Source organism: Eleginops maclovinus, chromosome 16 (assembly GCF_036324505.1).
Source record: "Eleginops maclovinus isolate JMC-PN-2008 ecotype Puerto Natales chromosome 16, JC_Emac_rtc_rv5, whole genome shotgun sequence".
In the NCBI taxonomy this organism is placed as follows: Eukaryota; Metazoa; Chordata; class Actinopteri; order Perciformes; family Eleginopidae; genus Eleginops; species Eleginops maclovinus.
In genome coordinates, this window is record NC_086364.1 from 2,359,875 (window position 1) to 2,383,542 (window position 23,668).

The 23,668-nt window shown below is 42.4% G+C and overlaps 3 protein-coding genes across 6 annotated transcripts in view; 2 read left to right on the forward strand and 1 right to left on the reverse strand.

Moving 5' to 3' along the window:
- abat (4-aminobutyrate aminotransferase) overlaps window positions 1-12,708 on the forward strand; it is a 35,146-nt gene extending 22,438 nt beyond the window's left edge. The window contains exons 7-16 of the mRNA XM_063903590.1: window positions 858-938; window positions 1,226-1,318; window positions 1,622-1,684; window positions 1,760-1,823; window positions 3,322-3,470; window positions 5,414-5,551; window positions 6,613-6,780; window positions 8,627-8,773; window positions 9,497-9,608; window positions 10,321-12,708. Coding sequence (XP_063759660.1) covers window positions 858-938; window positions 1,226-1,318; window positions 1,622-1,684; window positions 1,760-1,823; window positions 3,322-3,470; window positions 5,414-5,551; window positions 6,613-6,780; window positions 8,627-8,773; window positions 9,497-9,608; window positions 10,321-10,442 — 1,137 coding nt within the window. The 3' untranslated portion in view covers window positions 10,443-12,708. The remainder of the gene's footprint in view (window positions 1-857; window positions 939-1,225; window positions 1,319-1,621; window positions 1,685-1,759; window positions 1,824-3,321; window positions 3,471-5,413; window positions 5,552-6,612; window positions 6,781-8,626; window positions 8,774-9,496; window positions 9,609-10,320) is intronic.
- An 899-nt stretch (window positions 12,709-13,607) lies between these two features.
- rcn3 (reticulocalbin 3, EF-hand calcium binding domain) lies at window positions 13,608-19,635 on the forward strand. Of its 3 annotated transcripts, XR_010167663.1 has the most exons (9): window positions 13,608-13,679; window positions 14,234-14,457; window positions 14,632-14,825; window positions 15,249-15,421; window positions 15,634-15,694; window positions 16,158-16,249; window positions 17,134-17,241; window positions 17,999-18,537; window positions 19,365-19,635. XR_010167663.1 is itself a non-coding variant. In XM_063904314.1 (8 exons), exons 2-8 carry the CDS (start codon window positions 14,243-14,245, stop codon window positions 19,470-19,472), a joined length of 951 nt encoding a protein of 316 aa, XP_063760384.1. In that variant the 5' UTR covers window positions 13,608-13,679; window positions 14,234-14,242; the 3' UTR covers window positions 19,473-19,635. The 3 variants fall into 3 exon arrangements, 2 of the variants coding, with proteins under 2 accessions (XP_063760384.1, XP_063760383.1); XM_063904314.1 differs by lacking the exon at window positions 17,999-18,537; XM_063904313.1 differs by lacking the exon at window positions 19,365-19,635 and having other exon boundaries at window positions 17,999-18,673.
- A 118-nt stretch (window positions 19,636-19,753) lies between these two features.
- Window positions 19,754-23,435, reverse strand: nosip (nitric oxide synthase interacting protein). 2 transcript variants are annotated; one of them, XM_063904315.1, is made up of 10 exons: window positions 23,307-23,435; window positions 23,045-23,134; window positions 22,428-22,533; window positions 22,239-22,320; window positions 21,537-21,672; window positions 21,207-21,361; window positions 20,928-21,044; window positions 20,558-20,628; window positions 20,370-20,478; window positions 19,754-20,248 (listed from the first exon to the last, which is right to left on the reverse strand). In XM_063904315.1, the coding sequence occupies exons 2-10, from the start codon at window positions 23,112-23,114 to the stop codon at window positions 20,177-20,179; spliced, it is 918 nt and encodes a 305-aa protein (XP_063760385.1). In that variant the 5' UTR covers window positions 23,115-23,134; window positions 23,307-23,435; the 3' UTR covers window positions 19,754-20,176. The 2 variants fall into 2 exon arrangements, with proteins under 2 accessions (XP_063760385.1, XP_063760387.1); XM_063904317.1 differs by having other exon boundaries at window positions 23,223-23,363.
- Between the last annotated feature and the right edge of the window lie 233 nt (window positions 23,436-23,668).

Here is a 23,668-nt window from a genome sequence, read left to right on the forward strand (position 1 = left end):
GCAATATACTTCTCCTCTAGTGAGGGGCCCAGCCCTTCATGTGTTATTTTGTATGTGGCACTCAGTTTGGACCCCCCTGCTCTACAGCCTCAGTACGTCTCCAAGGGTCAGTCAGACCGTGAACCACAGAGCTCCCAGCTCAACACTCTGGTTCATGCAAAGAATACCAACGGGTCTCAGAGCACAGGGATATTTCTGACGGTACTTACTTTGCATTATGCACAATCACCCAGATCCTCCCTGTGTATTATCCTAAACACAGTAATAATAATAAATACTAAAGATTTATTTTTTATAGCACTTTAGGAGGTAAAAACATAAAATTAAAAAATAAATACAACAACAGAAAAATAAAGCAAGAAATAAGACAAAATGAATCCATAAAACAAAGTATAAAAACCTATCAAATAAACATATATAGATATATAATAAAAACGTCATAATTATTATATTAAAGGTTAAATGTTAAATAGATAAAAAGACAAACTTAAAAGGAAATGTCGCTAATAAAACGGTTAAATAAATCATATAACTATAAACCTATAAAATAAATAAAACAATAGAAAAATAAGTACATAATAAAAGACTAAAAGACCATTTAAAGCTGTGTCTGTAGCTGTCTTTCCAAAGGTCCACTGAGTGAGGTTTAGAGTATTTGGAGAGAGTTTAAAATCAACATCCCTTTCCTGTGATGCTGGACAATGTAAGTAGTTGGTGGATGTTGTTGTTTACCTGTTTTTAATTTAAAACCTCATCACAGTGCAGAAGGGAAGGTAAGAGTGTGTACGAGGCGGAGGAGAGACAGAAACATCTGTCACATTGTATTTCTCATAAAGGTTTCCCTCTCTCTCTCTCAGAGCACGCTTGTGAACCGACCCGCCCTTGGAATCCTGCCACCTGAGAACTTTCCAGAGAAACTAAACGAAAGCCTCGTCTCAGTAAGCAACACACACACACACACACACACACACACACACACACACACACACACACACACACACACACACACACACACACACACACACACACACACACACACACACACACACACACACACACACTAACACACACACACACACACACACACACACACACACACACACTCACACACACACACTTAAAAAAAAAGATGCTGCAAGGAGTACATAAATGTGTTACTATGGTTTCATGCATCTCTTGTTGGTTAAGCTGGTTAAGGGGTTGTAATGTGTCCCCCTCCCTTCAGGTGGCCCCAAGTGGGATGACTCGTGTTCAGACCATGGCCTGTGGATCCTGCTCCAATGAGAACGCCTTCAAAGCAATGTTCATCTGGTACAGGGTGAGTACTTCTTCACACTTCCTTTTGAACTTTGAAGAAGTAAAGGAAACAGCCTGGGGGGGGCTCAGACTCCTGAGAGAACTCAATCAGCAACTCCAGTAGCCAGAGCATGTGTGATGAAAGAGAGACAGAGACTTAAGAAGGTCAGTCTGTTAACACCGAAAGTTCAAAAGACACACGTTTCCCTGACGACCACAAGGAAACTGAGCTTTCTGGGTAATTGAGTGAAGAATAAGAATGTATTTATAATCCTAGCAGCTAAATGTACACATAGCTTCATCTGTGTTTTTGCTTCTGCCACAGAACAAGGAGCGGGGCCACAACACCCCCTCTGAGGAGGACATCAGCTCCTGCATGATCAACCAGGTGGGGTGGAACTCTTTTATACGTTTCGTTTTAAAATGTTTGTGTTTGTTTCTTACCTCTGTGTTTGTTTCTCAGGCACCAGGCTGTCCAGAACTCAGCATTTTATCTTTCATGGGGGGTTTCCATGGAAGAACCATGGGTATGTGTATTAAACTTTTATACACACACTTGTGTTTTTGAGGTGCCCCCTCCTGTTGCTAGTCCATTGTGGACCAGCAGCTGTCTCCTTGTGTGAGTGGGGGCTCAGTGGATTCATACAAAGAGAAATGTGACTCAAATGAAACACTAGTGATCTGTTCCTGCTTATTTATTACATGAATTCAGTCGCCTTTACATTTAAACATTATGTTTACAACACCTTAACAGGACACACTCACACACATCCTGCGACCCTCTGAAGAGCCTGTGGGGTTTAAATCCCACTGCTACTGTTCTCTTTGTAAGAGAGAAGGAACACTTACTGGTCCCACAGGGGGGGAATGTACATCTCGCATCCGACCCATCCTAGTTAGGAGCAGTGGGCTGCCAGATGCACGGCATCCGCGGAGCAGTGTAGGGAACGGTGCCTTGCTCAGGGACACCTCTGTAGCACTTGGTCTTTCGGGGACTTGAACCGGTGACCTTCCAGTTCACAAGTCTATACGGACAGCACCATCCCTACTTTGAGATATTTACATTTGTGACATCTATCTGTGAGTAATATTTACTTTTCACTTTCAAATTTATGACACTTTAATATCAGGGAATCTTCAGTATCTTTTTTCCTAAATTACTTCGATACCATAAATTCTGAGTTTTCCTTCGAATATTACCCCCTCCCTGGGTCTCTATGTATGTGCATTTTACATCAATAAGAGCACACATACACATGCAGACAGGGTGCAGACAGACCCTGCATCTTCACTGGCATGTTCATCAAACAGCTTCACACACTTCACACAGCACGGTTCACAGTGTGTCCAGGAGGTGATGTCACCCACTGAGGGGAGCAGGAAAGCAAGGGAAATCAGTGTCAGTGTGTGCAAGCTCTGATTTGCCTCATGCAAATATCCAGAAATACACACCTGCATATTTCCATACGGGGGGGGTGGGTTCTGCCAGCATATCTGGAACCAGCCAGACACTTGATCTCGATGTCCTGGTGCTGTACACTAATATTCTGGGCTATAAGTTGTTCTTCTGCTTATGGTGAGACCTTCCTTTAAACACACGTGACAGCTCCCACAGACCGTTCCAGCTATAAAATACACAGCAGGCCAAATACATAATTTAGCCACTGGATTATTAAAATACAAGGCTGATGATTAACTCCTACCATATTTATGAGACTCTCAGTCATCAGGTCATGTGATACTGAACCTCATTTCAGTCGATTCCTCTTTGGCTGACTTTTTATGGATGGTAAACTAAACTCCACACTTCCTGTAGATGTTTCACATTAAAAGAGATGGGAGGATGTGTGTCTTTGGCACTGGTAGAGATACATATGTAGCTATAGAGGTATATATATATTATATGTTATATACTTGGAGCAGACCTGAGAACCTCACATTATAGATGCTTTACAAAGACAAGGTGGGGTTATTATTGCAGCATCATAGACTCATGGCTAACACTATGATTTTTTTCTTGTGCAGGTTGCTTGGCAACGACCCACTCCAAAGCAATCCACAAGCTGGATGTGCCATCATTTGATTGGCCGATTGCTCCATTTCCTAGGCTACAGTACCCGCTGGAGGAATTTACCAGAGAAAACGCACAGGAAGAGGCTCGCTGTCTGGAGGAGGTGTGTGTGTGTGTGTGTGTGTGTGTGTGTGTGTGTGTGTGTGTGTGTGTGTGTGTGTGTGTGTGTCAATCACAAATATATTCTTCATAAAGAACACATTTGTTACAACTTTCATAAATATTTCAGTCCTTAAAGAACACATTTATGTCAATCTGTGAAAGAAAAGTCATACCAGCTCTCATACCGACTGGTGTCAAATGCTGCTGCTCTCTGCTCACCACAGTTATATGGAGCAGTGATATCTGTTCAGTGTGGGAGACATTAGCTACATCACGTTCCATTGACAGTAGTGTGTGGAGCGCGTACTGCACACTTATTTTCATGAAACATCAGGTATTATTTTAAATATTATGTGCTTTAATGTTCTCTGGTCATGTGCTTAACGAAGACACGAAAAGGAGCAGCTTGTCTTATTTGATTTCTCAGAAAATCAACGTGTGTGTATTCACTTTAAACTATCTCACTTACTGTGGGGGGTAGAGCTGCAGTTAGTAACTTTAATGAATGTATTCTTTTACCATATACAGCTCCGGAAAAAATGAATAGACCACTCCAAATGTTTCTTAAAGGGATAGTCCGGTGAAAATTGACCCCAGGATCTTTTTCTGCCTGAAAACTGATCAAGTAAGCCCTCCAGAGAGTTTTTCTCGTTCATCAACCAGTATGGAGCTTGCCCGGAAAAACCGGGAGCAACGCTAATAGCCGAAATGGCTTACAGTGCATTCGATCGGGGCAGTGTGCAGAACGCTTCCAAAACAGCATTTTTTAACCACTAACATTGCTCGAAATAGCACCAAACCTCTGCAGTAGCATGACTAGGGTCCCTACACATAAAACGGAGCCCCAACAACGTAGTTTGCAAACCCGAAGTTTATTAAAAGGAACTGTTTTACAAGACTCACCAACTGCCCCCCATTCCAGCACCTCTCCTAGGAAAGTCCATTAAAAGTCGATTAAAATTCATATCTAGTGAGTGTTGACACGGAAATGAAAGGAGTTGCCTGTAACTTATATGCAACTCCTTTCATTGGAATTATACATTCCAAAACATTCCTCCTTGAACTGAACTCTGGTGCATTCAATAATCGACTTGTGTGGACTTTCCTTGGAGAGGAGCTGGAATGGGGGGCAGTTGGTGAGTCTTGTAAAACAGTTCTTTTTAATAAACTTCGGGTTTGCAAACTACGTTGTTGGTGCTCCGTTTTATGTGTAGGGACCCTAGTCATGCTACTGCAGAGGTTTGGTGCTATTTCGAGCAATTCTAGTGTTAAAAAATGCCGTTTTGGAAGCGTTCTGCGCACTGCCCCGATCGAATGCACTGTAAGCCATTTGGGCTATTAGCGTTGCTCCCGGTTTTCCCGGGCAAGCTCTTTACTGGTTGATGAACGAAAAATACTCTCTGGAGGGCTTACTTGATCAGTTTTCATGCAGAAAAAGACCCTGGGGTCAATTTTCGCCGGAGTATCCCTTTAAATCTTTATCTTTACATGTATTGCAGCCATTCCAGTGTCTGTTGAATTCCAACACAGAGAAAAATTGTCAGTAGTTTATAGAATACAATAAAATAAAATAAAAAATCATTTAACTCAAAGACATGTCTATAAATAATAAAACCAGAGAAAATTATAATGTTAAAGTGGTCTCTTAATTTTTCCCACGGCTGTATACTAAAACTGTATCTGTGTGTATATCCTGATGACCCAGATAATCTCTGACAGGTAACTCTGCCCCCTCCTGGTGCTATCATGCTCTGTACAAGTTTTCAGGTTTAGTGTGTCTAGCCATCAGTTCAAATCTAAAGCACCACTCAGGGATTGTGTCTCATAAGGCCATCACTTAAGAAGTATTGCCAGTATTCATGATACACACTTTCCATGGGTTAGGATAGTTGCTTGTTAAATGTATATCAAATATATAATCATATCATAATAATAATATCAAAGGTGGAGGATCTGATCGTGAAGTGGAGGCAGAAGGGGAAGCCTGTGGCTGGGATTGTGATTGAACCCATCCAAGCTGAAGGTGGAGATAACCACGCCACCGCGGACTTCTTCAGGAGACTCCGCGACATCGCACGTAAGGTAACAAACAGTCATCACTATAGCAACAGACTAGTCTTGTTAAGCTTGAGCTGCTTAAACTTGGAAGGTATTCTGGTTTCATGACATACAGCAGGTATTTCGAGACACAGCTTTCCTGTTTGTTACTATAGACTTAGAATTGGTTAATCAACAATCTGACTCTGAGCTCTATAGATCCCATCATTAATACTAAGTGTTTTTTCGATGAAGGCACATATTCAATATCTCCAAAACTCCTTAAAGCCACAGATCCAGCCACAGATCCAGATGATGTTCCTGTTGGTGTTGACTTCCTGTCTGTCTTCTTCTGATGTTCCTGTTGGTGTTGAATTCCTGTCTGTCTTCTTCTGCTGTTCCTGTTGGTGTTGACTTCCTGTCTGTCTTCTTCTGATGTTCCTGTTGGTGTTGAGTTCCTGTCTGTCTTCTTCTGATGTTCCTGTTGGTGTTGACTTCCTGTCTGTCTTCTTCTGATGTTCCTGTTGGTGTTGAGTTCCTGTCTGTCTTCTTCTGATGTTCCTGTTGGTGTTGACTTCCTGTCTGTCTTCTTCTGCTGTTCCTGTTATTGTTGACTTCCTGTCTGTCTTCTTCTGTTGTTCCTGTTAGTGTTGACTTTCTGTCTGTCTGTCTTCTTCTGCGGTTCCTGTTGGTGTTGACTTGCTGTCTGTCTTCTTCTGCTGTTCCTATTGGTGTTGACTTCCTGTCTGTCTTCTTCTGCTGTTCCTGTTGGTGTTGACTTCCTGTCTGTCTTCTTCTGCTGTTCCTGTTGGTGTTGACTTCCTGTCTGTCTTCATCTATTGATTTCTCTGACGTCCAGTGCTCCGTCTTTTAACCTCTTTCCTTCTCTCCCTTGATATTCCTTAGCAGCGGTCATCATTACGTTTAGCAGTTGTCTGTTATCGAGTATCAAGAACTTCTGAAATGTCCAAATTGACCAATCAGAATCCAGTATTCAACTAAGCCGTGTAACAATGAGTATTTAATGTATTCAGATGATAGACGCTCATGTCAAAATGATATGCATGTCCTGTCTCATGGGGACTGTTCACCTTCTTTCTCTCCAGCATGGCTGTGCTTTCCACGTGGATGAAGTGCAGACAGGGGGGGGGACCACAGGGAAGATGTGGGCCCATGAGCACTGGGGCATGGAGGACCCTGCTGACATCGTGTCCTTCAGTAAGAAGCTTCTGACTGGGGGCTACTACCACAAGGACGAGTTACAGGCAGATAAGGTATGTGTACTTTTTAAGATTTTTTCATTTGTGACAACTACATTTGTAACACAAAGACCTGTACTTTGTATTTCTTACATTTTCAACTCAGACTGCTTACTTTAGTTGTAATCTGCATATTCTAACCTACTGCCATACAGAAAACCCGATGGGTTGAATTTGAAATAGAAGTTCTTAAATGTTCTATTGACGTGTCATGTGTACAAAAATAAAAAATATTCTATTTTGAACACCTTTTGGAGTCGTGCTGTTCTCTTCGCCTCCGTGACCACTCGGGCATGTTGACACTGATTACTTGATTTTAAAAGTAATTAAGTTAGATTACAAGTTACTTTATTAGTTACATTCAGCAGCTGCCGACAACATTCCCCCACCGCTTCAACATAAAAATGAATCCATCATACTGCCCGACCAACTTTTTCAACTCTCCCCCACTTACTGGTTTTTCACCGAAGTCCAGCTCTTGTTGTTTTGGTGGTGGGGGACCTCCTGCTTTAGTCGCAGCTCTCTGCTTCGCTCCACCTGGTGGGACTTGCTCTGTAGTTTGACTGTGCCGTGCTGCGACTCCAGATGTTTTACAGATTTGACATAGTGTTTTGGAAGCTAGATAGCACTTTGTCTCCAGCACAGAAAGTACAACGAACCTTAATACTGTCATCTTTAGCTGACAAACTCAAAATAGTGACTGTATTTCCAGCTGGAAAACGCGCATCTCTCTCCTCCCTCCATTGTTGTTTATGTTTGTCGCTGCGTGGTATTACACGTGAGTTGTCCTCACTCCTCGAGATGCAAGAAGAAAGCAAACATATATCTTTTCACTAAGGAAAATGACAAAAATAGTAACGCACAGTGACTTGGATAAGTAGCTTTAATCTGATTACTGGTTAGGAAATAGTAACACGTTAGATTAGTCGTTACTGAAAAAAGTGGTCAGATTAGAGTAACGCGTTACTAAGTAACTAAGTAACGCATTACCAACATCACTGCAGGGGACACATATTTATGTATAAAACACATCAAAAAGTGCAAGTTGTAATTGTAGTTTATATTATTGGGAAAGATTATATCCAAGCCGTCCATACTCCTCTCTACCCCTGGGACCCATGAGGAGGAATTATCCGCCAGACCCCACCCCATGAATCTGTTGGACAAACGTCTTGATGACCCAGCTAATCTTGGAGTTTCTCCACTTTTGAGGCTGAACATGTCAAGTTGGTGCTGAGGGTGCTAAGGTCCCTGGGGGTGTTCATAAAAACAAATGGTTAATCATCTAAGGAGCCTGAATCTGCTGAGTCAGTGTTCAACACAAACTATCCACAGCTATCTAGTTACCACTGCAGGACCTTAGTCTATGCCAGAGAGGATGGTCAGAGGATCACAGGGAAATGATACAGGAAACTTTCTGAATAGTTGTAATGAATTTCATTTTATTCAATCTAATTTAAATGCGTGAAAATAATGCAGTGTGTGTGTGTGTGTGTGTGTGTGTGTGTGTGTGTGTGTGTGTGTGTGTGTGTGTGTGTGTGTGTGTGTTTGTGTTTAGCATGCATGGGCTCGCAATTGTGCGACCCTGTGATGTAAATGACATGAATTTAGCTCTAGATGTCTGTCCATCAACACTCTGGACAAATGTTGTGTCTTTTCGCACAGTGCTGAAAAATCGCGCACATGAAATATGTTTTAGATGTTTTTAGATTTTAGACTCCGCGACCCTGACGGATAAGCGGGAGAAGATGGATGGATGGATGGATGTTTTTAGATCCTTGTTTTTTGGTTTGGATATTAAAAGATGTGTGTAGGATAATTTTTCATTAACTGGAGTGTGTTCTTCTGTATCTCTCTTCAGGCATACCGTATCTTCAACACATGGATGGGTGACCCGTCCAAGAATCTGATCCTGTCTGAGGTCCTCAATGTGATCCGCAGAGAGAACCTTCTGGAGGAGGTGACCCGCTCTGGGAAGGCGCTGATAAATGGCCTTTATGAGCTACAGGTACTGCGTGTGTGTGTTTGGCTCTGACTTTTCAAATTCAGGTGACCCGCACAATTAACCAGCATTCATTATGGGGTACATCGTAGCCCATTATCAGCAATGACACAATTGCCTTAGGGGGGCTTAACAAAAAAAAAAAAAAATTATATATATATACAGTATGTTGTATCAGTTAATCGAGGATAAAAAAAACTCGGACTGAGGTGAGAATCCCCCCCCAGATCCTTTATTCAAGACAGATTGTTCCGATATGTGTGTACGCAGCCTCACTGTCAGGCATGGGACAGGAATAATGATAGTGACTGATTTAGATGCTATGTATTATTTTAAAATAAGGGCAGTGTTTTAATGTCAGTGTTTTTTTACTGTTTCTATTTATCAATTTAAATTTCCATTTGTTTTCAGGAATATAATATTGAGTCATCACAACCAAATGTGCTGTTATATAACAAATATAGATCAATTGTACCTATGTTCAGAATGAGCTTTGACAGTAATAAAATAAACAGGAATTTTGATAAGGAGTGTTGATATGTGTAGCAGGGAGGATACTGTGCTACTGTACTCAAATATCTCTGGGTATGATGTTAGCTCCTTCATTATGAAAATATCGAATTTTATTTGCTCAATCAGAACCAGGATTGCTGGGAATAATTGTGATAATGCTTGGTGTGTGGATGACCTACATGTGTGTGAACATGACCTACATGCTGTGCTCCCCAGGCTCAGTACCCCGGCATATTGAGCCGCGCCCGAGGACAGGGCACCTTTTGTGCCATAGATATCTGTGATGATGAAACACGCAACCGCATCCTGACCACGGCAAGAGACAAAGGTATGAAGTGAAGCTCCTTTCATCTTTCTTCTCTGTGAATCCAGACTCTGACACGTGAGAATAGGACAGCATATTCAGTGGAAAATGGGACAATGGCATTCCTCCTCATGTCACCCTTTTAGCCCACACACCGGCAATGTTTCTATTGTATGTATATTTGTATAATGTTTATTTACAGTGAAACAAAATCCAAATGTCATACTTGGCATTTCACATAATTATTAAAGTGTGGTGACATTTCCACATACTGTATAAGCAGCAATAGTCCATAGAGGCTCATTTAAAAAATAATTCAAAGACTTGTTGAAATCTCATTGTTTGATTTGAAATGCATGCTAAGATAATGGCTCCATTCCAATCTGACCCCTACACCCTTCCCCCTTTCTAATTCCACTTCGTTAGCACACTTTCTTTTTACAGCTAAACTTGCTGCGTTAGTGACCCTGTCGAATGGAACATTTTACATTATGTTTTACTGATGTGTAGAATTAACCAAAAATCAGTTTTAAAGGGATAGTTTGTATATTATAGAAGTTTGGTGTCATGAAACACTTATCCTCCCAGTTTGGTGACGCAGTTCAGAGTTAAGGCACCAAAGCAAAGCTATGTAGTGCTGTGAGCGGGGGGGGGGGGGTCTCTTTAACCTCTACCTGAAGGTGGCTGACGGATTACTGATTGAACTGTGTGGATATATTGTGTCTGTGGTTGACAGGTATCCTCCTGGGGGGGTGTGGGGATCGATCGATCCGTTTCCGTCCAGCGCTGATTTTCAAGGAGTACCATGTTCACCTCTTCCTCAACATCTTCAACGACGTGTTGGCCCAGCTCAAGTAAATCCGGACCCTGAATGAACCTGACTGGCACTGCATGAGCTTGAGTGAATCCAGAATGAAGGAAAGGAAACTACAGACTTCGGTGTCATGTTAAGCACAATTCACACAGCAACACACACAAATATCCCTTATAGCCTCTTTCAGGTCCAATTGGTCAATCTCTGTAGCCTAAAATGATAACGATCATATCCTCTTACTATACATAAACCCTCACCTTTCAGAACAGGTGCTAGCTACTTTTGCAGCTGAGAATTTCGCAGAATGTTCATGCTTCTGTAAAATAAAGCTAAATTTCCAAACTGGAGAATCTTTCCCATCTGGATTCAGAACAGACTCTGGATGAATGCATGCCAGATTGTACATCATGTCAAAATAAAGCACCTTCTTGGGAAGGCTTTAAATGTGGGTCTGTTCCTTTAGCAGGTAGCACAGCATCAGTCAAATGTAAATAGTATATTGAAGATCTTACTCACTAATAAGCTCAGTTGATGGCTCAGAACAAAGTCTTGCGATCAGCTTGTTTTAGTGCTCAGATGCTGGCGTCATCCCGCGTCACTGAAGCCAGTGAGTGTTTATGTTTCGACAGGCGTTAAGGAAGACAGGCGGTCGTCCTGGATACAGAAATATGTGTTAGTAGGAAATAATGTAAGAACGCACAATGAAGATAAGGTGGCGGCCTGCATGTCATTAAATTCTGTCCAATAGAAACTTCCTTGTTATGATTCTGTGTTGTCCTTATTAGGAATGACTTTTCAGCTTGAATTGTTGTAGCCCAGAAAAATGTGAATCCTAAATGGACCATGAAAAATGTCATAGCTTGTTTAGTGCCTGCATGTCACTTAAATTTGCTACTAATGTTTTCCAAATTATTTTTAGTGGCTCAAATGGGAGCAGCCATTGGTAACCCTACATAACCTAAAATGTACACATTTACTTAACTCTGGAAAAAAGCTTCATATTTTACATCTATTCCTGAAAACATTTGATTTTCATCGTCACTATGGTTATATTATAATTAAGTGATGATGTCAGTAAATTAAGCATATACGAAAAGTGTTTTTCTTAAAGTTTGCGTCAAGCAGTTTCTGAACTGTCAGGTGCTGTTCGTCATGAACACTAAAGAGGCCCCTAAGGACAAACACATGCATAAGGGAATGCTTACCAAATCCCAAATAGCTACAGAAAAACATGTAAATGAAAAAATGACCCGCAAAGCTAACAAATATGACAATAATTTCAAGTAAAAACACACTTTATGGACTTTATTGGCCCCTTGTTATTGGGTTATTATTGATGTGAGCTTACAAGCACTAATACTTTTTTTATATGACCTTTAGAGTAGTCCTACTATACTTTATACTGGGACTATTAGAGACTATAGCTTTATAGGGAGACAATAATATATGAAGGAGTGCTAGATCAACTGGATTCCCCAGTTCAGACTTGTCGGGGGGGTTCAATCTTCAATCGAAAGTAGTTTGGCCCGTTTGGAACAGCCTTATTTAATAAAATAAAAAAAACTCACTTCAGATTACTCTTTGAATACATTTATACTAAAACACAAATGAGAAACCTTTGTGTCAAAGTAAGATTTCCAGTCTGGAATCTTCCTCGTCTCATAGCTGCAGAAAGCTCCAGGTGCTCATTGAGTACAGCTGTGTCATTTTACCCCCACAGCCACAAGAGGCAACAATGAGTCCATCCCAAAAGAAGACAAAAATCACTTTAAGTACAGGTCAATACATACATTCTATCCCAGGCAAAACAAAAACGTAGAGCATAAGGTCTTAAACAACCTAACCCTTGTTGAATTTCCATTTTTTTTTGGTAAAACTGCTCAAACTGTTTGCTGATTGGGTAAACATGTCTGACCTTCACCAGTGTCTGTGAATGTTCCACGGAGCTTTTTGGCAAGGGTTACAAATGTGTAGCAATTTAGCGCAAGGTCATTACACCCTTTCTTTTTAACTTTCTACTATCATAAATATGTATGTCTGTGTTTTTTCATTAATGTTGCGGAAATGATATCCAGTGAGCCTCATGTTGTGCTGTATGAAGTACTAGAGATATATTAAAGAGAAGCTGGGCTGCAGGTGTGGAGGCTGAGTATTCCATGATGACCTTCTTTAAACATTTCAGCATTAACTATTTACACTTTGATCTGAGATAGATGATTATTGATGTAATTATGTTTGATGGCTCTAACTGTTGTGGCCTCTGTAATATACTGTCAATTTACTGTGATAAATAAAGGATGTTTTGAAGAACTTATTGGAGTTGTTATTTCTTGAGAATGAAAATGAGTATTGGACCACAGGAACTGCAGTACTATAAAGAGTTATGTTTAAGCATGGACAGCTCGAAACAGAGAGACACAATGTGAGCATGAGAGAAAGAAGCAATGTAAGTAAATAGTTTTGACTATTAGCATTTACACACTAGCTCCAGGCCTGTGTCATCAAGATACAAATAACAGGTACTGTATATGATCCCTTTCTACGACCAATATGCCAGATGTCCAGCAGGTAGTAAGCTGGCTGACAAGATGTGGGAGATGATTCCATCATCGTCATCAGTGTGGACCCCTAAATGATGCGAAGCAGTAGACCTGAGGAAGCTAAGACAGCCGTACCATGATGTAGAAGCAACATGAAACAGGAATATTGTAAATCTCTGGATATAATTTTATTATTCTTTCTTATTTTATAATTTCCTTTTCCTTTTTTATTTAAAAAAAAATAATGTATTAACTCTATTGCTTAAACAATAAATACAACAACAAATATTTCCTGAATCGAACTATTTGTGGAAAATGTAATGACAATCTTCTAACTGTTATTATATATATATAGTCGCGTTATCTAAATGTATCATCTTATTATCATATTTCGCTGCAGTTTTTTAAAAAAATACTGTCGACATCAGGAACACTTTTTGATACCCCTACCCTTCCGCTTTAATCGGCTAATGTCGTTTATTCCCGAGGCGAGCCGAAGTGGTCTTCTTTTGCATGACAACGTGGCGATTAACAGCCAATAAGAACCTGTCCTAAAGTTTTTCATTACCGTGTCCTACTTTCTATTGGTTAGTTCCTCTTTTAAGGCGTTAATCATTGGTTCTTTCAACATCAAGACCCGCCTTCATGGCGTTGTTATTTAAAGGTGCAGAGAGTGCCAACGCGGACTGATCTGCTGTTCACACAGCTGAGGAGGTGTCGCGAGAAGCTTTCAAGAAACTGGTGAGAATTTGTTTTTCTTACCTCTAAAAAGTAAAACTAGAAAAACACCGGCTGACATTAATTTTAGCTTTTGTGGCTTTGCTGTCATACAATGCATAAAGCTGAGTTGATGAACTTCCATCAACCTGGAAATTAAGGAAATCTGTAAGTGTATGTTTAATGATGGGGTTCATGTAGGGCCAGAGGAAAAGGACACTACCAGCTGATTCTGATCAATCTGAAGTACAATTTTCTTTGTCGTATTATGGATTGTTATCCATTTGAATGTTAAAAGTGTAAATATGTGGAGAATGTGAATCAGTTTTTATGTCTGATGACACCATCCTCAGGCAGTTATTTCTGAGTTGACGGAGACCTGGTTCTGTTCTTTCTGTTGAATAACTTCTGAATGTTCATCTAAGGATGTACCACACAGAAGTTTTAATACACAATGTTTTACTGTTTCATGTCTTAAGTATTACGGTTTTTTACTTTTTAATAGTGTTCTGTGCTTTTCAAATAACTTTCTCCAACTTCCCCCTACCCCTCTCTCGGACGTCTGTTTCCACCCCCAGAGCAGCAGTATGAACCTCCTGAGGTCACTAGCTTCCCTGTGCCTGCTGGCGGCTGCCTTCTGTGTCCCCGCTCAGGAGAAGCGTGTCCATCACCAGGCTGATCTGAGCGACCGCGCCCACGATGATTCTCACGGCTTCAAGTATGACCACGAGGCCTTCCTGGGAAAGGAGGAGGCCAAGACCTTTGACCAGCTGACGCCTGAGGAGAGCAAAGACAAGCTAGCGTAGGTTCCCCTGACCTTCAGCACATCTTTCTGACCTGCTGCCAGGTGCTGCTGGCTTCAGGGGTTTCTTCTGTTCTGTATACACTGTGGGGTTGTGAGCATGTCAGAGTGGTGGGTTCCAAAAGCATGGAGGCAGAATATTTTAGTAAACATTCTCCATAACTCTCTCCACAGGAAGATTGTGGACCGGATTGACACCGACAAGGACAGCTACATCAGCCATGCAGAGCTGCACTACTGGATCAAACACCGGCAGAGGAGGTACATCGAGGAGAATGTGAACAAACACTGGAAGGACTATGACCAGAACCAAGATGGAAAGATCGGCTGGGAGGAGTACAAGAACACCACCTATGGCTTCTACCTGAGTAAGACAATTTCATTCTAACCTTTCTAACTGTCTGCAGCAGCTTCTATCAGCCCCCACCTTAATGCTAACTTTCAAACATTAAACATGCACCCATATTCACACTGACTACCACTGGATAGAAAATATTTGACCAAATAATCTCAACTCTATGGCTGGCGTAACATCCGAAGTTAGGCCTGATAGTGTTCCACTCAAAGGTCTACTTCCTGAGATGTTTGCATCACCTGTCTGTGTGTCAGCTCTTAGAACTGATACATGTGGGAAGGTCATGCTCCAATCCCAAGGTCCAAACTATATGTATCAGTCAGTGTCTATGGCAGAGGGAGTCTGCTCAGTTGCCATGACGTTTCTAGGCTGGATGTAATAATGAGCTTTTAGGGAGAGATGTACATGTTTCACAGCCTCACTGAACTCCTTTCAGATGAGGAGTTTGATGACGTGGAGGACAAAGCCACCTATAAGTCCATGATGATGCGGGATGAAAGACGCTTCAGGACGGCCGATCGAGATGGGGACGGTATCGCCACCCGGGAGGAGTTCACTGCCTTCCTGCACCCAGAGGAGTTCGAGTACATGAGAGACGTGGTGGTGCAGGTACAGATCTGTGAACGATGCTCCATGGACCAGCCTCTCATTTGCCTAGTGGTCAGACAATGACCATCTCTTTACCGTTGATAATCGAACGCACTTTGTCTTTTTCATTTTTATATCAGTAAGGATAACATTTTGTGATGTTAACAAATGAAACTTAACTTTTATTTTTATTTTAATGTTTGGCACTAAGATTTACTCCTTTTCTCTCTCAGGAAACCGTGGATGACATCGATAAGAACAGAGATGGAAAGATCAACATAGATGAGTACATTGGTAAGCCGAGGAGGAAGACGTACTCCCATTATTTATATACAATAAGTGCATTCAAAATTGTTGTTGTAGTAAAAGTAAATCAGCATTACAGAAGTACCAAAACACAAAGTACTCATTAAGCAAAATGTTTTTTAAGCACCAGATATTTCGTAGTTCTTTAATAAAAATGATTGATGCATTCATTATCACTTCAATGTTGCACATTGTTTATTTTAATGACTTGTATACACTATTAGATAGCTTAACTCATAATAATATATTGCAATTTCTGTCAATTTATATTTTTTTTGTAATAATAACCTACATCTGAAAGTAACCAGTAATGTGCAAAGATGTATAATGTGAAAATACTGAAGTTAAGTACAAATAGCTACTTTTTTTACTTCAATTACACCACTGCCGGTAAAGACTCTGCCATTACCCATCAGCCCCCTGTTCTGAATGTGTGTGTGCTGCTCCACAGGGGACATGTTCTCTCCAGAGAGCGGGGAGAGCGAGCCCGACTGGGTGCAGACCGAGAGGAAACACTTCTCTGAGTTCAGAGACGCCAACAAGGTAACACACACACACACACACACACACACACACACACACACACACACACACACACACACACACACACACACACACACACACACACACACACACACACACACACACACACAGGGAGGAAGTACTGTTGATAATATATGACTGTGTAAAACAGTGTTAGAGTAAAGACGTTGTTCCAAGATGTGACTTCAGGGACAAAGCCTTCATCAGCATGTAGTAAAAGTACTCGTTGGTGATGATCCTTTAAGTTTTACAACAAAAACAATAACTGAATTCTGAACATATGACAGCTGTCGGAGCTAACTATCAGAACCTTATATATTCACAGATTTATTCTATAAATACAATATTTGTTTGTACGTTTTGAAACTCATAAGTGTAATTGAGTTTATACATTTAGTTGAGAAAAAGTATCCTAAAGTGTAAAAGCACTGAAATACAAATACTTGTGTACTTATGATCAGCAATGTAATCAGTTACTCTCCATCAGCTGATCTTCACTCACTCAGACACGCAACTACCCAGAATGCAATCATTCATCGTATGATCTGTTCTCTTTTGTGATTTAATATTATCTGAACATTTGGGGAAGGTGATTAGCTGAAAAAAGGGTGTATAAATTGAGTCGCAGGGTACCGGACAGGGAGGAGCACAGGTAGAGGGAGCACACAGTTCTGAGCAGAGCTACCACACAACAATTACCCATCAACCCTGGCAACACTTTGTAACACTGGGGCAATAAACCTCAAACTGAAGTGTCGGCTGAATATGTTGGATCACGTCACATCTTCCTGTGTGATGATGTCAAATGGAAATAGGACACATGATAGCTTTACAGAGGGCATGAGCTCTGCAGCTGCTCAGTGACCGTGTGTGTGTGTCTGCAGGATGGATACCTGGATAATGCTGAGGTGGCACACTGGGTTCTGCCCGGAGAGGTGGACCACGCAGACAACGAGGCCAAACACTTGATCCACGAGACGGACACCGACAAGGTGCTGCTGCCCTCACACTCCATCACATGGGGCCCTGACACACACTCTGACACACAGTGAAAACCAGCCGGCCCGATCAGTCTGGGAAGTTATCTATAGAGAATGCAACTGTCAGCGGGGAGTGGGGGGGGAACACTCTCCCTGATGGTGTGTTCAAAGATGCCCCCACATCTAATACAATATATACATATCCTTTATTTTATTTTTTTTTAAATTCCATGATCCCTATACACTACCGCCAAAATATCAGTCATTCCGCTGCTGAAAATAGTCCCCGACATACGTGCAATATTTCTCCTGCTTGAGCCCCGCTGAGCTGATACTGAATCGTTTTTCATATAACAAACTTTACATATTATATATATTATAAATGAATAGGCTGTTAGCTGTGACCTTTTCATTGGATGTGTTGACAATTAGAATAAACATCCTTCAAAGAATGAAAAGAGATTTGCTTTGAGCAGCAGTTGAGTAGGTTTACGACAATAAAAAGAACATTGAACTTAGTGTGCTAATGGATAGATGTGCACACTTAGTGCAGTGATACACTCCTCACGTACAGAATAATTAACCTCACACGCATCTTTAATTCATGTCATTGATAATCTGTCTGTGCAGAATATTAACATGGTGAAATAATTGTGTAATTGTGGTTTAATTATCAACCCTCTTCTGTCTGCCTCCCTTCTCTCTCTCTCCCCCCCCCCCCCCTTCTTTCAATCTTAAAACAATCATTGGTTGGATGATCAAACACAAGGACCAGAAAATAACCAAGAAGGAGATTCTAGCAAACTGGAACATGTTTGTGGGCAGCCAGGCCACCAATTACGGCGAAGACTTAACGAAGAGACACGACGAACTCTGAGTCAGCACACGCTCATCAGCTCAACGTTCTGTAACGAGCAGGAGTCAGTTACTGTGGCTTTGGGGTGGGGGTGGGACTTAGCAAGGCTCTGGGTTATGATCATGTTGCCATTTTCACACGTGCACACACACTCAGCATGCTCTCACATACTGTGTATGTGACTACAGGTGATACTGATGACTACACACTGTTCACCTCCACACTGCAGCACATCCTCTTAGATCATATTATCCTGCTGTCCAGGAAAAGTGAGACAGCTGGATAACATCTGACAGGAACTGGCATCCAGCTAACACCATGCTAGGCTATGAAGGTTGCTCTCCACCAGAAAGCGTACAGAGCCCTATCTGAGGTAGACGTGCCTATGGGAACTTTGAGAACATGTGATGTTAAAGTGTATGAAATGCACATTTGGAAGAGGGGTAAAAAAGGTGAGTTGAAAAGTTTTTGGCATTTGATAATAAAGTTTTTTTTTTCTACAAAAGCAGTTTTCATTGTGTGCTAATCTTGGAACTTCAGTTACATTACTATATGATCGTAATTATGATCAATGAGACAGTGAAGCTCTCTGCTCATACGGTGTGTGGCCCTGACGGCTCTTATGGTTCCGTTGCGTTGGCGCTTGACTCGCCTTCCCATTCTATTTGAATGGGGTGACGTCAAGCTTTGCCGAACTGCATTGTGGTTCTGTTGCTTCGCTTTGCATGCATTGCTTGCGGGTGAAAGTTGAGAAAAGTTCAACTTTTCAAGCGTCGACGGAAGCGCTAGCCAATCAAATCCCGAGTATGCAAATATGCCAGTACAAGTGCTAGCCAATCAAACCGCGTGTATGTGTGTCCGGGGCGGGAGATTAACGTGATTGGTTGTTGGTTGCGCTAACCCCAAGCTCCAGACGCGCCCACCGATAAGTGTCAACGCAACGGAACCGTGTGTACACTGTGTGACTATTTGCATCTCAGTTTGCCAGAATGACATAGAAGCACTTTCTTGGACTCCCAGCAGAATAAGTGGATCACTATCTCAACACTGGTTCAAATATTGTCTTTGGCTCTGATCGACCTGCCATTCACACAATCATTTACTGATTAAATAAATGATTCATAGCAACTATGAGATAAGAATACCATTGGCCTCCGTTTTGTCCCAGATATGCTATACATGGCATGGAGGGCCCTAAGGAGCCTAGTGTGATCCCTCCATGACATGTTGATAAAGCACACATGTATTAATGCTCTTCCTCCCCCTGTGCTCCTGTCAGGACGGCCTGCTGACTCTCTCTGAGCTGCTGGACAACAGGGACTACATCATAACCAGCACCATCACCGACTTTGGAGGCATGAGGGTGGATGAGCATGATGAGCTGTGAAGAACAGGAGAAATGTTTGACGGTATTCTGCCAACAGGTCTAGTTTTTACAAAAAGACGGCCCCAGCTCAGTGAATTTTACCGCTGATCGCCATACAAAGAATCTACAAGCAGCCATTGTTTATTTGTATATGTTTACGGTCAAATTAAACGACTTGAAACTCTCTAGATGTGATCCTTTACAGCTGAGATGATAGTTGCCGAGCTTCTGGTAATAATGTAAGAATATAGTGTTAGCGGTGGTCAAAGAAGTGTAAAATAAATCAGAACAGACAAACAATGAATAATAATCACTTTAATGGAAACAAAGACAGGACCCTCACATGCTACAGCTAACAGTTAGCTGAAGGTCTCAGCTGTTGGAGCATTTACAAAATAAAGCTGCAAATCCTCTGAATCGTTTGTTCTTCCATAAATTTCACCTCTAACGTCTCTCAATGGACGCACAGTGGTCCTGCTGAGAGGGACAGTTTGAAAAGTGAAGAAAGTCCATGAAAGACAGACCCAGCTGATGATCAGTCTGCAGATCAACAGGATAATTCTGTCTCTCATACTGAAAAAAAGTTCTGTAATTCAGAGTATATCAAATGTATGGTTTCTAACTATGAACAAAGCCCCCCCATGTGAGCTGCAGGAACAGTACATAAGCTTGCACATATTTCAAATAACAGTAAAATATGCCCCTCTCCCGGGAGCCGTGGGGCCTCACACCATCATCACGGGACGAGCTTCTTTGGCCCGGAGGTCCACCCCGGACGCTGCGAAGCCGGTCCCCCCCTGTCAGAACACAGAGCACACATCAGCTCCACTGGAGACGGCTCAGCTTCAGATTGGCAGCAGAGACAGACTGACACAAAAAGCCATGGAGAATCCCCCCCCCCCACAAGTGCACATGTACCCTCTGCAGGGGGATGATGTCCTTGTCAGACAGCTTGTCTCCAGTCACAGGATCTCGCATATCGATCTTGATCAGCTTCTCTACAGACTCCTGGGTCACCACAGCCCCGCTGCACACAGGACAGAGAGTCAGGGACACCAGTGGACATCACATGTGGGTATGACAGAGGGACACATGTGGACACTCACGAGGGCCGCAGGACAGCGCAGGGGACACTGTTGCCAAGCACGTCTCTGGTCACTGCACACACATATCTGTCCTGTAGAGACAAGACAGGATTACACCACACCCCCCAGAGGGAAGAGGAGGAAACCACATCACAGGGACATCGTTTGTCCATGAGGTCATCAGAGAGCTGCGTTCCTTCAGTGTCCTGCACGCTTCTATCGTCTTTCAAACCCAGGGTATAGACGCGCTCGGGACATATTGGAACATTGGACGCCGATGCTAAATTGCAACTTTTTAAAGACATTTTGCAGAATAGATGTTATTTAATATAAATAACGAAGAGGAGGGGGTGAAGGAAGACGCTGAGTCACGGTGCTGAGAGAAACCGACCTGACGGGTGAGCAGGGCCAACCGGTCCAGACTGGGGTCCAGGGGGGTGAAGCACACTGTGATCAGCTCATTCATCTTAATAGGACGTCCTGACATGGGACACAATACGGTCTTACTCTGAAAGACATCAGGGGGACAGAGTTTAAACATCTGCACAGTCATTCACTCTGGATCCAGGGTCCGCCTGCCTCAAGGACTGCCAACAGATACACTGAACACACAGAGGACATCGTGACATTTCACTCACTCACTCAGTCACTCACTCAGTCAGTCACTCACTGGCTTCTTGAGCAGGGTGGGCTTGGACTGGGGGGTCAGGGAGGGGATCCAGAAGCTGGGCAGGCTCTGGCTGGAGGAGGCAGCGGGAGCGGAGGTGGACGAGGTGGAGGGCTCTGCTGGGTCTGTCCGGCTCTTCTCGGCGCCCGGGTTCTGCCCTGAGAGGGAAACACTTCCTTTACTTTCACAAATCAGAGTTGCGGCACCATAACATTTAAACTACATTCGTTACAACACCTTTCCTCTCTCTGCACTTAACAACTGCTGATTGGTCAGATTGAGTAGCAGGTAAACAGCAGGGCTGCAGTACACTGAAGACTGGCGGACACGTACCGGAGGTGAAGGGGTTGATGGGTTTGGACACAATGCTGTTCTCTTTGGTTTTGAACCTCTCCACCCTCTCCCGCTCCTCTGACTTGGACTCCAGCTGGCTGCTGCTCCTCTGCTTCTGCTTCTGCTTCTCATACGCCTGCAGAACGACACGAGGAAACACAGGCGGTCATTTGATCCAAGAAGAGAGAGCTTCCTTTATTTTACAGAAAGAAGGAGAAGAAGTTTAGTCTGATAACATTTGTTTTATGTCCATCATAAACACACACGTTCAACTTAAACTTGAAGAACATACCTGTCAGCATAGCATCATACACACTGATAAAGGTGTGTGTCACCAACATGCTCTCCACAGTGTGTTCATCTTAATGTCATTTAAATGTACTTAATGTAAAAAGAGCAGTGTGCTGAGTCATGGGCAGGGCTTTTTTTGTCATCAATCATTTTGAATTGTGAACAGCAAGTTTCTTTTAGGAATAGCTATGTTCCATAAGGCTCTGTTGACCGACAACAGAAACTGATCAAATATACATCTGTCCCGCATACTTGTTGGCTGTGATGCAGTGTTTGTAATGTGCCAAATGAATATGCAACCGTTAGCATGTCTATAGTACTGATTGTTCCAGGTTTCACTTGGGGACAGTCGTGTGTGTAATATGAAGAAGCTTAGAGAGAGAGACGGACAGACAGACAGACAGGGCTTACCTTCATCTTTTTGGCGGTTTCTGTCTTGTGATGCAAAATGTATTCAAGAATGGCCTGTTTCTCATACAAGAAACCATCTGGACTGAGGACAGTAAGAGAAACCAGGAATCACTGTTGTCACATGTCAAGGTACAGTGTGTGTGTGTGTGCGTGCATGCATGCATGCGTGTGCTGAAGAAGGAAACATACGTCATCACAGGGTCCTGGCAGGGCTGCAGGGACAAACAGCAGCAGTCGAAGTCTTTGATCGCATCTTTGCCCAGTCGAATGCTTTGAGTGCCGTAACCAGACGCCGCTGAGCATGACACACACACAATTAAATAAGTACAAAAGCATTGTTTTCTTCCTGCAAAATAACTACAATGAGTCTCATCTGCAGTGAAATAAAAGTTGAATGTGTGACCCATTGTCTGAATGTATCCTCCAGTGTTAGTTTGAAAAGGATGTGTCAGGACTGCTGACTGATGGTAAAAATGCTGGTCCTGGTGATTCTGACGAACCAAGTAATACAATAATTCTCATTCAGATTCAGACATGTCAACAAAGTCGTAAAAACCCTTGCTGCTGTTTGTCTCTCTACTTATGGAAGCATAGCTGAAAAAGCTGAAGGGAATATTCCTTGGACCAGCAGGTCTCAAACATGGGAAAAGAGTGTGTGTGTGCGTGTGTGTGTTTAGTGTTGCTCTTTAGACAGGTACTTGTGTTTTCTAATGAATCTTACTGACTAACTTTCTACATTTAGCAGAGGCATCTAGTGTATACAGCGGGTCAGTGTGTTTTCAGTGAAACCTGAGTTTGGTCCTCACCTGTGTCTTTCTTCTTCTCGTGGTAAGTGTAAACAGCCCCGGCCGTGCAGTTCTTTCCATGGCGGGTCATCGTGCTTCAGTCTGCTTCTTCTGAAACCGTGTAAAGGTAAAGTCTGTTAGCGGCGATGCTATGATGCTAACAATAGCAGCATAATCTATACACACAAAGCTCACGCACACATGAATCTCTTCAGAGAACGGGACGTTAGAAACAGGCCAAACACAAGCTGTGGCAAAAGACCAGGACAAACCGGGTTAATACCTGTGCTGCAGGAGAGGAATGTGAGTTGACCAGACCACAGAACATCCACCGATCAACAACTTCTTCTGCTTCCGGTTCCTCCTTCTTCTTCTTCTTGTGTTTTAACGGCGGTTGGCATCCAGCTTAACAGTGCATTACCGCCACTTTCTGGCGCGGAGTGTGGGTCAGACAAGGTACACATTCTAAATCCCTTCACAATATCATAAAAATAAAAATGAATATATATTTCTTTAAACACCTCAAATCCTACATTAAACCCCGTAGCCCTGAATGAATCTAACATTGTCTTTACCTGTGCTCCCTTCACTCTCCTTTAAAGTGAACCCTTATGCATGGGCGTGACTTTGTCAGAACAAGTGGTG